The sequence below is a fragment of the Ornithodoros turicata genome, unplaced genomic scaffold (assembly GCF_037126465.1).
Source record: "Ornithodoros turicata isolate Travis unplaced genomic scaffold, ASM3712646v1 Chromosome17, whole genome shotgun sequence".
In the NCBI taxonomy this organism is placed as follows: domain Eukaryota; kingdom Metazoa; phylum Arthropoda; class Arachnida; order Ixodida; family Argasidae; genus Ornithodoros; species Ornithodoros turicata.
Genome location: NW_026999326.1, coordinates 2,662,878 through 2,676,445, shown reverse-complemented (window position 1 = coordinate 2,676,445; position 13,568 = coordinate 2,662,878). Strand labels below are relative to the sequence as shown.

Genomic DNA, 13,568 nt, shown 5'->3' with positions numbered 1-13,568 from the left:
AACTTGGGACTGCCTTCAGTGAGGCCAAATTGTTGTTCGCAGAGCACATGTGTCAACTCCATGTATCTCTGGTCCACGTGTTTGAGAGCTTGTGCGGGTATCAAGACTGCTGATGTCGTGACTGACTCTAATTACTGACTCACCTATGAGGTCACTCTGAGCTCCTTTGCGTTTCGGGGCCTTCATCTGTTGTGACATGGCATGACGCACTACGTTCTGTGGTGGTGGTGCTGGCACGAAGGATGAGCTCGTTGACGATAATATATCTCTACTCCTGTCCATGGCATTCTGGACAACTTCTGCATTATCTTCGTCCTCTGAACTTGAAAGGAGCCTGAGCGGAACCTTCCTTGTACGTTTCTTGGCAGAGTCATCATCTGTGGTAAGGTCCGACACTTCCTCTGCTCTCTTCTCTCTTTGCCTTGCAACTTCATAAGAATCTGCATAGTGTATTTGCATAATGTAACTGTCTCATACGCAATTAACAATACTTCATGCCACATATTTTGTGTGCACATGGCAGCAAGCCGTCAACAATATTTTATACGTGACTATTGAATGCTCTACAGTAGCAACCCTTATGGTGACGATGATTGCATTATCTTCGTCCTCTGAACTTGAAAGGAGCCTGAGCGGAACCTTCCTTGTACGTTTCTTGGCAGAGTCATCATCTGTGGTAAGGTCCGACACTTCCTCTGCTCTCTTCTCTCTTTGCCTTGCAACTTCATAAGAATCTGCATAGTGTATTTGCATAATGTAACTGTCTCATACGCAATTAACAATACTTCATGCCACATATTTTGTGTGCACATGGCAGCAAGCCGTCAACAATATTTTATACGTGACTATTGAATGCTCTACAGTAGCAACCCTTATGGTGACGATGATTGCATTATCTTCGTCCTCTGAACTTGAAAGGAGCCTGAGCGGAACCTTCCTTGTACGTTTCTTGGCAGAGTCATCATCTGTGGTAAGGTCCGACACTTCCTCTGCTCTCTTCTCTCTTTGCCTTGCAACTTCATAAGAATCTGCATAGTGTATTTGCATAATGTAACTGTCTCATACGCAATTAACAATACTTCATGCCACATATTTTGTGTGCACATGGCAGCAAGCCGTCAACAATATTTTATACGTGACTATTGAATGCTCTACAGTAGCAACCCTTATGGTGACGATGATTGCATTATCTTCGTCCTCTGAACTTGAAAGGAGCCTGAGCGGAACCTTCCTTGTACGTTTCTTGGCAGAGTCATCATCTGTGGTAAGGTCCGACACTTCCTCTGCTCTCTTCTCTCTTTGCCTTGCAACTTCATAAGAATCTGCATAGTGTATTTGCATAATGTAACTGTCTCATACGCAATTAACAATACTTCATGCCACATATTTTGTGTGCACATGGCAGCAAGCCGTCAACAACATTTTATACGTGACTATTGAATGCTCTACAGTAGCAACCCTTATGGTGACGATGATTGCATTATCTTCGTCCTCTGAACTTGAAAGGAGCCTGAGCGGAACCTTCCTTGTACGTTTCTTGGCAGAGTCATCATCTGTGGTAAGGTCCGACACTTCCTCTGCTCTCTTCTCTCTTTGCCTTGCAACTTCATAAGAATCTGCATAGTGTATTTGCATAATGTAACTGTCTCATACGCAATTAACAATACTTCATGCCACATATTTTGTGTGCACATGGCAGCAAGCCGTCAACAATATTTTATACGTGACTATTGAATGCTCTACAGTAGCAACCCTTATGGTGACGATGATTGCATTATCTTCGTCCTCTGAACTTGAAAGGAGCCTGAGCGGAACCTTCCTTGTACGTTTCTTGGCAGAGTCATCATCTGTGGTAAGGTCCGACACTTCCTCTGCTCTCTTCGCCTTGCAACTTCATAAGAATCTGCATAGTGTATTTGCATAATGTAACTGTCTCATACGCAATTAACAATACTTCATGCCACATATTTTGTGTGCACATGGCAGCAAGCCGTCAACAACATTTTATACGTGACTATTGAATGCTCTACAGTAGCAACCCTTATGGTGACGATGATTGCATTATCTTCGTCCTCTGAACTTGAAAGGAGCCTGAGCGGAACCTTCCTTGTACGTTTCTTGGCAGAGTCATCATCTGTGGTAAGGTCCGACACTTCCTCTTCTCTCCTCTCTCTTTGCCTTGCAACTTCATAAGAATCTGCATAGTGTATTTGCATAATGTAACTGTCTCATACGCAATTAACAATACTTCATGCCACATATTTTGTGTGCACATGGCAGCAAGCCGTCAACAACATTTTATACGTGACTATTGAATGCTCTACAGTAGCAACCCTTATGGTGACGATGATTGCATTATCTTCGTCCTCCGAACTTGAAAGGAGCCTGAGCGGAACCTTCCTTGTACGTTTCTTGGCTGAGTCATCATCTGTGGTAAGGTCCGACACTTCCTCTTCTCTCCTCTCTCTTTGCCTTGCAACTTCATAAGAATCTGCATAGTGTATTTGCATAATGTAACTGTCTCATACGGAATTAACAATACTTCATGCCACATATTTTGTGTGCACATGGCAGCAAGCCGTCAACAACATTTTATACGTGACTATTGAATGCTCTACAGTAGCAACCCTTATGGTGACGATGATTGCATTATCTTCGTCCTCTGAACTTGAAAGGAGCCTGAGCGGAACCTTCCTTGTACGTTTCTTGGCAGAGTCATCATCTGTGGTAAGGTCCGACACTTCCTCTTCTCTCCTCTCTCTTTGCCTTGCAACTTCATAAGAATCTGCATAGTGTATTTGCATAATGTAACTGTCTCATACGGAATTAACAGTACTTCATGCCACATATTTTGTGTGCACATGGCAGCAAGCCGTCAACAACATTTTATACGTGACTATTGAATGCTCTACAGTAGCAACCCTTATGGTGACGATGATTGCATTATCTTCGTCCTCTGAACTTGAAAGGAGCCTGAGCGGAACCTTCCTTGTACGTTTCTTGGCAGAGTCATCATCTGTGGTAAGGTCCGACACTTCCTCTGCTCTCTTCTCTCTTTGCCTTGCAACTTCATAAGAATCTGCATAGTGTATTTGCATAATGTAACTGTCTCATACGCAATTAACAATACTTCATGCCACATATTTTGTGTGCACATGGCAGCAAGCCGTCAACAATATTTTATACGTGACTATTGAATGCTCTACAGTAGCAACCCTTATGGTGACGATGATTGCATTATCTTCGTCCTCTGAACTTGAAAGGAGCCTGAGCGGAACCTTCCTTGTACGTTTCTTGGCAGAGTCATCATCTGTGGTAAGGTCCGACACTTCCTCTGCTCTCTTCTCTCTTTGCCTTGCAACTTCATAAGAATCTGCATAGTGTATTTGCATAATGTAACTGTCTCATACGCAATTAACAATACTTCATGCCACATATTTTGTGTGCACATGGCAGCAAGCCGTCAACAACATTTTATACGTGACTATTGAATGCTCTACAGTAGCAACCCTTATGGTGACGATGATTGCATTATCTTCGTCCTCTGAACTTGAAAGGAGCCTGAGCGGAACCTTCCTTGTACGTTTCTTGGCAGAGTCATCATCTGTGGTAAGGTCCGACACTTCCTCTGCTCTCTTCTCTCTTTGCCTTGCAACTTCATAAGAATCTGCATAGTGTATTTGCATAATGTAACTGTCTCATACGCAATTAACAATACTTCATGCCACATATTTTGTGTGCACATGGCAGCAAGCCGTCAACAATATTTTATACGTGACTATTGAATGCTCTACAGTAGCAACCCTTATGGTGACGATGATTGCATTATCTTCGTCCTCTGAACTTGAAAGGAGCCTGAGCGGAACCTTCCTTGTACGTTTCTTGGCAGAGTCATCATCTGTGGTAAGGTCCGACACTTCCTCTGCTCTCTTCTCTCTTTGCCTTGCAACTTCATAAGAATCTGCATAGTGTATTTGCATAATGTAACTGTCTCATACGCAATTAACAATACTTCATGCCACATATTTTGTGTGCACATGGCAGCAAGCCGTCAACAACATTTTATACGTGACTATTGAATGCTCTACAGTAGCAACCCTTATGGTGACGATGATTGCATTATCTTCGTCCTCTGAACTTGAAAGGAGCCTGAGCGGAACCTTCCTTGTACGTTTCTTGGCAGAGTCATCATCTGTGGTAAGGTCCGACACTTCCTCTTCTCTCCTCTCTCTTTGCCTTGCAACTTCATAAGAATCTGCATAGTGTATTTGCATAATGTAACTGTCTCATACGCAATTAACAATACTTCATGCCACATATTTTGTGTGCACATGGCAGCAAGCCGTCAACAACATTTTATACGTGACTATTGAATGCTCTACAGTAGCAACCCTTATGGTGACGATGATTGCATTATCTTCGTCCTCCGAACTTGAAAGGAGCCTGAGCGGAACCTTCCTTGTACGTTTCTTGGCTGAGTCATCATCTGTGGTAAGGTCCGACACTTCCTCTTCTCTCCTCTCTCTTTGCCTTGCAACTTCATAAGAATCTGCATAGTGTATTTGCATAATGTAACTGTCTCATACGCAATTAACAATACTTCATGCCACATATTTTGTGTGCACATGGCAGCAAGCCGTCAACAACATTTTATACGTGACTATTGAATGCTCTACAGTAGCAACCCTTATGGTGACGATGATTGCATTATCTTCGTCCTCTGAACTTGAAAGGAGCCTGAGCGGAACCTTCCTTGTACGTTTCTTGGCAGAGTCATCATCTGTGGTAAGGTCCGACACTTCCTCTTCTCTCCTCTCTCTTTGCCTTGCAACTTCATAAGAATCTGCATAGTGTATTTGCATAATGTAACTGTCTCATACGCAATTAACAATACTTCATGCCACATATTTTGTGTGCACATGGCAGCAAGCCGTCAACAACATTTTATACGTGACTATTGAATGCTCTACAGTAGCAACCCTTATGGTGACGATGATTGCATTATCTTCGTCCTCCGAACTTGAAAGGAGCCTGAGCGGAACCTTCCTTGTACGTTTCTTGGCTGAGTCATCATCTGTGGTAAGGTCCGACACTTCCTCTTCTCTCCTCTCTCTTTGCCTTGCAACTTCATAAGAATCTGCATAGTGTATTTGCATAATGTAACTGTCTCATACGGAATTAACAATACTTCATGCCACATATTTTGTGTGCACATGGCAGCAAGCCGTCAACAACATTTTATACGTGACTATTGAATGCTCTACAGTAGCAACCCTTATGGTGACGATGATTGCATTATCTTCGTCCTCTGAACTTGAAAGGAGCCTGAGCGGAACCTTCCTTGTACGTTTCTTGGCAGAGTCATCATCTGTGGTAAGGTCCGACACTTCCTCTTCTCTCCTCTCTCTTTGCCTTGCAACTTCATAAGAATCTGCATAGTGTATTTGCATAATGTAACTGTCTCATACGGAATTAACAATACTTCATGCCACATATTTTGTGTGCACATGGCAGCAAGCCGTCAACAACATTTTATACGTGACTATTGAATGCTCTACAGTAGCAACCCTTATGGTGACGATGATTGCATTATCTTCGTCCTCTGAACTTGAAAGGAGCCTGAGCGGAACCTTCCTTGTACGTTTCTTGGCAGAGTCATCATCTGTGGTAAGGTCCGACACTTCCTCTGCTCTCTTCTCTCTTTGCCTTGCAACTTCATAAGAATCTGCATAGTGTATTTGCATAATGTAACTGTCTCATACGCAATTAACAATACTTCATGCCACATATTTTGTGTGCACATGGCAGCAAGCCGTCAACAATATTTTATACGTGACTATTGAATGCTCTACAGTAGCAACCCTTATGGTGACGATGATTGCATTATCTTCGTCCTCTGAACTTGAAAGGAGCCTGAGCGGAACCTTCCTTGTACGTTTCTTGGCAGAGTCATCATCTGTGGTAAGGTCCGACACTTCCTCTGCTCTCTTCTCTCTTTGCCTTGCAACTTCATAAGAATCTGCATAGTGTATTTGCATAATGTAACTGTCTCATACGCAATTAACAATACTTCATGCCACATATTTTGTGTGCACATGGCAGCAAGCCGTCAACAACATTTTATACGTGACTATTGAATGCTCTACAGTAGCAACCCTTATGGTGACGATGATTGCATTATCTTCGTCCTCTGAACTTGAAAGGAGCCTGAGCGGAACCTTCCTTGTACGTTTCTTGGCAGAGTCATCATCTGTGGTAAGGTCCGACACTTCCTCTGCTCTCTTCTCTCTTTGCCTTGCAACTTCATAAGAATCTGCATAGTGTATTTGCATAATGTAACTGTCTCATACGCAATTAACAATACTTCATGCCACATATTTTGTGTGCACATGGCAGCAAGCCGTCAACAATATTTTATACGTGACTATTGAATGCTCTACAGTAGCAACCCTTATGGTGACGATGATTGCATTATCTTCGTCCTCTGAACTTGAAAGGAGCCTGAGCGGAACCTTCCTTGTACGTTTCTTGGCAGAGTCATCATCTGTGGTAAGGTCCGACACTTCCTCTGCTCTCTTCTCTCTTTGCCTTGCAACTTCATAAGAATCTGCATAGTGTATTTGCATAATGTAACTGTCTCATACGCAATTAACAATACTTCATGCCACATATTTTGTGTGCACATGGCAGCAAGCCGTCAACAACATTTTATACGTGACTATTGAATGCTCTACAGTAGCAACCCTTATGGTGACGATGATTGCATTATCTTCGTCCTCTGAACTTGAAAGGAGCCTGAGCGGAACCTTCCTTGTACGTTTCTTGGCAGAGTCATCATCTGTGGTAAGGTCCGACACTTCCTCTTCTCTCCTCTCTCTTTGCCTTGCAACTTCATAAGAATCTGCATAGTGTATTTGCATAATGTAACTGTCTCATACGCAATTAACAATACTTCATGCCACATATTTTGTGTGCACATGGCAGCAAGCCGTCAACAACATTTTATACGTGACTATTGAATGCTCTACAGTAGCAACCCTTATGGTGACGATGATTGCATTATCTTCGTCCTCCGAACTTGAAAGGAGCCTGAGCGGAACCTTCCTTGTACGTTTCTTGGCTGAGTCATCATCTGTGGTAAGGTCCGACACTTCCTCTTCTCTCCTCTCTCTTTGCCTTGCAACTTCATAAGAATCTGCATAGTGTATTTGCATAATGTAACTGTCTCATACGGAATTAACAATACTTCATGCCACATATTTTGTGTGCACATGGCAGCAAGCCGTCAACAACATTTTATACGTGACTATTGAATGCTCTACAGTAGCAACCCTTATGGTGACGATGATTGCATTATCTTCGTCCTCTGAACTTGAAAGGAGCCTGAGCGGAACCTTCCTTGTACGTTTCTTGGCAGAGTCATCATCTGTGGTAAGGTCCGACACTTCCTCTTCTCTCCTCTCTCTTTGCCTTGCAACTTCATAAGAATCTGCATAGTGTATTTGCATAATGTAACTGTCTCATACGGAATTAACAATACTTCATGCCACATATTTTGTGTGCACATGGCAGCAAGCCGTCAACAACATTTTATACGTGACTATTGAATGCTCTACAGTAGCAACCCTTATGGTGACGATGATTGCATTATCTTCGTCCTCTGAACTTGAAAGGAGCCTGAGCGGAACCTTCCTTGTACGTTTCTTGGCTGAGTCATCATCTGTGGTAAGGTCCGACACTTCCTCTTCTCTCCTCTCTCTTTGCCTTGCAACTTCATAAGAATCTGCATAGTGTATTTGCATAATGTAACTGTCTCATACGCAATTAACAATACTTCATGCCACATATTTTGTGTGCACATGGCAGCAAGCCGTCAACAACATTTTATACGTGACTATTGAATGCTCTACAGTAGCAACCCTTATGGTGACGATGATTGCATTATCTTCGTCCTCTGAACTTGAAAGGAGCCTGAGCGGAACCTTCCTTGTACGTTTCTTGGCTGAGTCATCATCTGTGGTAAGGTCCGACACTTCCTCTTCTCTCCTCTCTCTTTGCCTTGCAACTTCATAAGAATCTGCATAGTGTATTTGCATAATGTAACTGTCTCATACGGAATTAACAATACTTCATGCCACATATTTTGTGTGCACATGGCAGCAAGCCGTCAACAACATTTTATACGTGACTATTGAATGCTCTACAGTAGCAACCCTTATGGTGACGATGATTGCATTATCTTCGTCCTCTGAACTTGAAAGGAGCCTGAGCGGAACCTTCCTTGTACGTTTCTTGGCTGAGTCATCATCTGTGGTAAGGTCCGACACTTCCTCTTCTCTCCTCTCTCTTTGCCTTGCAACTTCATAAGAATCTGCATAGTGTATTTGCATAATGTAACTGTCTCATACGGAATTAACAATACTTCATGCCACATATTTTGTGTGCACATGGCAGCAAGCCGTCAACAACATTTTATACGTGACTATTGAATGCTCTACAGTAGCAACCCTTATGGTGACGATGATTGCATTATCTTCGTCCTCTGAACTTGAAAGGAGCCTGAGCGGAACCTTCCTTGTACGTTTCTTGGCTGAGTCATCATCTGTGGTAAGGTCCGACACTTCCTCTTCTCTCCTCTCTCTTTGCCTTGCAACTTCATAAGAATCTGCATAGTGTATTTGCATAATGTAACTGTCTCATACGCAATTAACAATACTTCATGCCACATATTTTGTGTGCACATGGCAGCAAGCCGTCAACAACATTTTATGCGTGACTATTGAATGCTCTACAGTAGCAACCCTTATGGTGACGATGATTGCATTATCTTCGTCCTCTGAACTTGAAAGGAGCCTGAGCGGAACCTTCCTTGTACGTTTCTTGGCTGAGTCATCATCTGTGGTAAGGTCCGACACTTCCTCTTCTCTCCTCTCTCTTTGCCTTGCAACTTCATAAGAATCTGCATAGTGTATTTGCATAATGTAACTGTCTCATACGCAATTAACAATACTTCATGCCACATATTTTGTGTGCACATGGCAGCAAGCCCTCAACAATATTTTATACGTGACTATTGAATGCTTTACAGTAGCAACCCTTATGGTGACGATGAGCGATTTTTTTTCCACAAAGGCAGCTAAAAGTATGCATTAAAGGAGTTGCGACAGGTCATACCATATTTTCCCAGATAAACGTAAAAGACTGTTCTTTCCACCGATGCAAACCTGCATTGAAAGTGTCACAGCGAAGAGGGTAGTAGAAGTGGAGAAAATGGGCACCTCGAATACCGAAACTCATGCTGCTCTCTCTGGCATCGCAGTGCTCGCCGTTGCCAGTGAGGCAGCGCACATGAGGTCACATGCTCACAGCTGCCAATGGGAATCGACGCAGCCCTGAGCTTTGTGACATCTGCACTTTGCTCAGGAGCGTCCTCGAGGGCTTGTATCCACTAAGTACGACATACAGAAGAATTATTATTTTTTCTTAAGTATTCTGGGGTGTAGTACAATGCTCCCATGGTGCAATGAACTGCATATATGGAAGTGTCCCAATCCCTTCAACCACTACTAACTGCTCTTAGACAGGGCAATTGCAGTAAACGTAAGAAACTAACGTATCCATGATAAAAAAAAAACTCCAGTCTAAGGGGCCGACACACAGGGACTCACTTAAGTTCCTGTGTGTTGTCCCCTTATTTTAGCTCAGACTCAGGCTTTTTTATCATGGGTTTTCGTCACCAGATTTCCTGCATATTTGGCTATCCTTACAGAAACCAAGGTACATTAATATCGATTGAGTGTGCATAAAATTGTGCAGCATACTTTTTTTTCTTCAAATTACACTTTCCTTACACCAGGAAATATTACCAGCAGAATACAACACTCACAGCTACAGCTGTATACTCAATACTACAGCTGTAGCTTTCCCAATCTAATCCTGGGTTTTCAGTCTCTCGAACCGCTCTCGTTATCCTTGCTGTGCTCTTGTATGGTGGCCACACATACATTCCGTCTGAAATCCAGTCAGTAGGCACCACAGCAACATCATCCATGTCCGTGAAGTGCACAGCTGAGTACATTGCACCTGCCTCCAAAATGTGATTTGACATGTATTATTTCTGAGCAGGGTTGAATGTTGTGTATTTTGCACTGAAAACGCTACAAGTATGATATGAGGAAACACTCGTTTGTACCTCCTCCTTTGTTCCCCCTGCCAAGGCCTATGTACATTATATAAAAACAATCTTATATTGAGCCCTAAGTGAAGAGAACACAATTCAGTCCTTCATTGTGATGACACACAGAAAGAAATTGCAGCACACATACAATGCCAACATCAGGTGCATCTTTGCTATGACGGATGAGTCTCATGTAGGCAAATTCACTGTGGCACTTTCATCTCTAGTCGATGATGACTTGAGTTTTTGTTTCGAAACACACACAAAGCAAGACGGACAAAAATCCACACATTAGACGAAACAAACAGATACAGCACACACACACAGACAAACACTTGCAATCCACATAGGCGCATAAAAGAAGTTCTGGTGCGCAATGCTCAAATGTTCTTCCTAATAACATCGATGAGATGTCATGGTAAGTCTGGGCCCTGTAGATGAAGCAGTCTAAATATGGCATGACTACCGCCACTACATGGCAAGCAAAGGCATTTCCACTTGATTTCCTCCACATCCCAAACTGACAGATTCTCAGACAGTCTTGTCGCTCTGTGTATGCCAAGATCTGACGATGACAGTCCGCATGTGTGCAGGTCACATAGTGTTTGGAAATAGCTGCCACAAATCTTCACAACTCAATTTTCTTTAAGAATGTTTCTAATGATCACAACATTCCCATCCTTCAGTTGAACGCAGCAATCAGATACCTTGAGTGACAGGCGCATGTTACGAACTACAAGGAGTGCATACTGTGTCCCTTCAAACCCTGGCGGTGATGGTCCTCTTGTGTGCACCTGACATAGCTGTGTTTCATTATCTCTGGAATATACTGTTGGACGAACTGAATCCTCCTCTGATATCCTTCTAATGATCTGCTGGAGGGGAAGGGCCCGGGATCTTAACATGCGTTTCAGCTGTCCCAGAAAGTTCTCAAATGGGAATGCAGAAAACTTATCAACAGGACCCAGTGAACGAACATCCTCTGCTAAATGTACCAGGGAATGCAAGTTGTACACGTAAATTCCTTCCCCATATAACCTTCCAGCTGTCTCAACAAACTTTTTCAGAAGGCTGTCTGCCAGATCCCAGTGCGTTATACAAAACTGTGGGCTGTCAAGAAGAGTCAGTGCAGTACTAAGCATCATGAAGTGATTGTAAAACTCTTTTGTCAAGCGTTTCTTTAATGCTACGGGCCCGAAATACAGGAGGAAGCTCCGGAATTCCGTTGCCTTCCAGTGTTCCACTTCAGTGAGGCCACGAGGTTTGCGGCCGATGTCACAAGCCGTATGGGATCGCAAAGCTTCCAAGTTTGCCGAGATATCTGCCCTACACTGAAGTGGAAGTCTAGATGAGCAAGGCTTGTTGCCAGTCCAGTACTTTACGAGAAGCATTTTCGTCACCCCCAAGCACACCAGATGCATGTACTCAACAGGAAATTGAGTAACGAGGCCAATGTTCAAAGCAAGCAAAGGGGATACACTTCGATGATGTTCGGCCTGGTGCTGCTGTGAGAAGCTTTCATCAGTGCGAACTGGGCACTGCGAGTCAGGCAAAATGACTTTCCTGTGTTCTTTCGAGTACGTCCCTCCCTGTGTACATTTCTCGCAGCCATAGAGGGCATTGTGGCCCTTGATACACTTCACATAGGCCCTTGCAGGAGCATCACAAACAAAACACTTGTTGCAGTAAACCAGGCCCTGCAGTGTAATGGCTGTCAACTCTTCGACAAAATCTTTTAGATAGTCACTAACATCAGCTGGCTTGGCAGAACCCACATATAATGCTGCAACAAAGGGCTTCTACACACTGCTTTCGTTGACAAGAACAAGGACTGGCCAAAACTGAGTTCGAGAGCTTCGCGAAATGGGAAGCCCGTCAATGTTTATATTCAGTGTCATTGTTGTGGATCCACTGAGCAACTGACCCTCTGAAACTATGCTTATAAGCGTGTGGGTTATGCCAAAGTAGTAGTACAGACCACTACCCATGGTCCTAACTTCAGCTGTTATAACAGTCTGCAGCAGAGTCCGTGCATCCCGAGGAAGTTCGGGGTGGTCGGAATGCAAAATTTTCAAAAGTCTGGAAAGGTGCGACGCGCACTGATTTGTCTGTACGGCCCAGTTACGAAGCTTAGTTTCTAAGCTTTCGATGTTTCCTTCCTCTGACAAAGATACAGCTGCGTTTGATTCGTCTGTTTGTGTATTTACTGACAGCTCTTGCCATCTGCTATCGTCCACTTTACCTGACTCGCTTTCGTCAGATGACGGCACGTTATGCGTGCTCATATCGCTGCCGCTGCTGCATGATTGTACAGCGGCCATGTGACTTCCAATGTCACAGAGGTGGACGCTAGAACAAGACGCACTTGTCTCCCCCAAGAAAGATGCACCGGCCATTTGAGAAACAATCTCATGTTCATCGTTGACATTGGAGTTCGAAGTTTCAGTGCTTTCGCTGTCATCAGTGCCAACGTCAGAGAAAACGAGTGCGGACGCAAGATGAGAACGCACGCTGTCTTCTATGCGCCGACGTTTTTGTCGGCTGCCAACTTCTGACAACACCCTCCTCAGCCTCTTCATTGTGATAAGTCAATGTCTCTGCACTGGGGATGCATTTGCACAACGAACAAAGACCACTTACATTTGAAAGAGGAACCGTTATGAGTTGAGGAACCGCTGGGAGATCGCGCCATTCGTGAAGCGGCGGCGCGGCAATCGCTCCGTACCGATGACGTTCGTGATTCTGAGGAAGGGGTATCACATTCTGGCAAACAAGTTGACAAACACTTTTAACAGAAAAGAAAAGCTTTTCCAGGAGCGCCCCATACCAAGCATATACTTCTGAAACGAATGCCGTAACGTTTTTCCCGAACGAGCGTGCGTCATGGTGTGAGCTGTCGTCTGCTATCTGTCGTTCTCCGTATCCAGCTGGTACGCATATATGCCTGTCCAGAAAGGGGGCGAGGGGTGCCAAGGGCCGATAGACAAGGGAATTTTGGAAAAGGGGTGATCCGGCTCAGGGGCGCAATGAGGGGGGTGTCGGGGGTTCAAACACCCGCAATCGTACCTTAGGTAGTGCATGCATTTGGGAGAGCTATGTTGCACATTTGAACTTTGTGAAACGTAACAGGAATGTTCTGAGGGAACAGTTAGACAACGTTCCTAGAGCAACGTAGCAGTGTTGCTTTATTATGTTGAAAACGTAACGTTTCTAAAGCAACGTGTCTGTAATGTCTCTTTTTTGTTGAAAATATAACGTTTCCCAGAGAACGTTGCAATAATGTCATTTTTTTGTTGGAAACGTTGCTCTCACATTGGGCACATTCAGGCAACGTTGCTGCAACTTTCTGTGCTACCTGGGCAGTAACATGGAATCTAGGTTGGAATAAAAC

At 43.8% G+C, this 13,568-nt stretch overlaps 1 protein-coding gene across 1 annotated transcript; it reads right to left on the bottom strand.

Annotated features, from left to right (window-relative positions):
• Window positions 1-268: 268 nt before the first annotated feature.
• LOC135372768 (trichohyalin-like) lies at window positions 269-10,078 on the bottom strand. Its single transcript, XM_064606238.1, has 27 exons — window positions 9,887-10,078; window positions 9,367-9,448; window positions 8,876-8,959; window positions 8,582-8,665; window positions 7,700-7,783; window positions 7,406-7,489; window positions 6,818-6,901; window positions 6,524-6,607; window positions 6,230-6,313; window positions 5,936-6,019; window positions 5,642-5,725; window positions 5,348-5,431; window positions 4,760-4,843; window positions 4,466-4,549; window positions 4,172-4,255; window positions 3,878-3,961; window positions 3,584-3,667; window positions 3,290-3,373; window positions 2,996-3,079; window positions 2,702-2,785; window positions 2,114-2,197; window positions 1,533-1,616; window positions 1,239-1,322; window positions 945-1,028; window positions 548-734; window positions 346-466; window positions 269-274 (listed from the first exon to the last, which is right to left on the bottom strand). The coding sequence occupies exons 1-27, from the start codon at window positions 10,076-10,078 to the stop codon at window positions 269-271; spliced, it is 2,436 nt and encodes an 811-aa protein (XP_064462308.1).
• Between the last annotated feature and the right edge of the window lie 3,490 nt (window positions 10,079-13,568).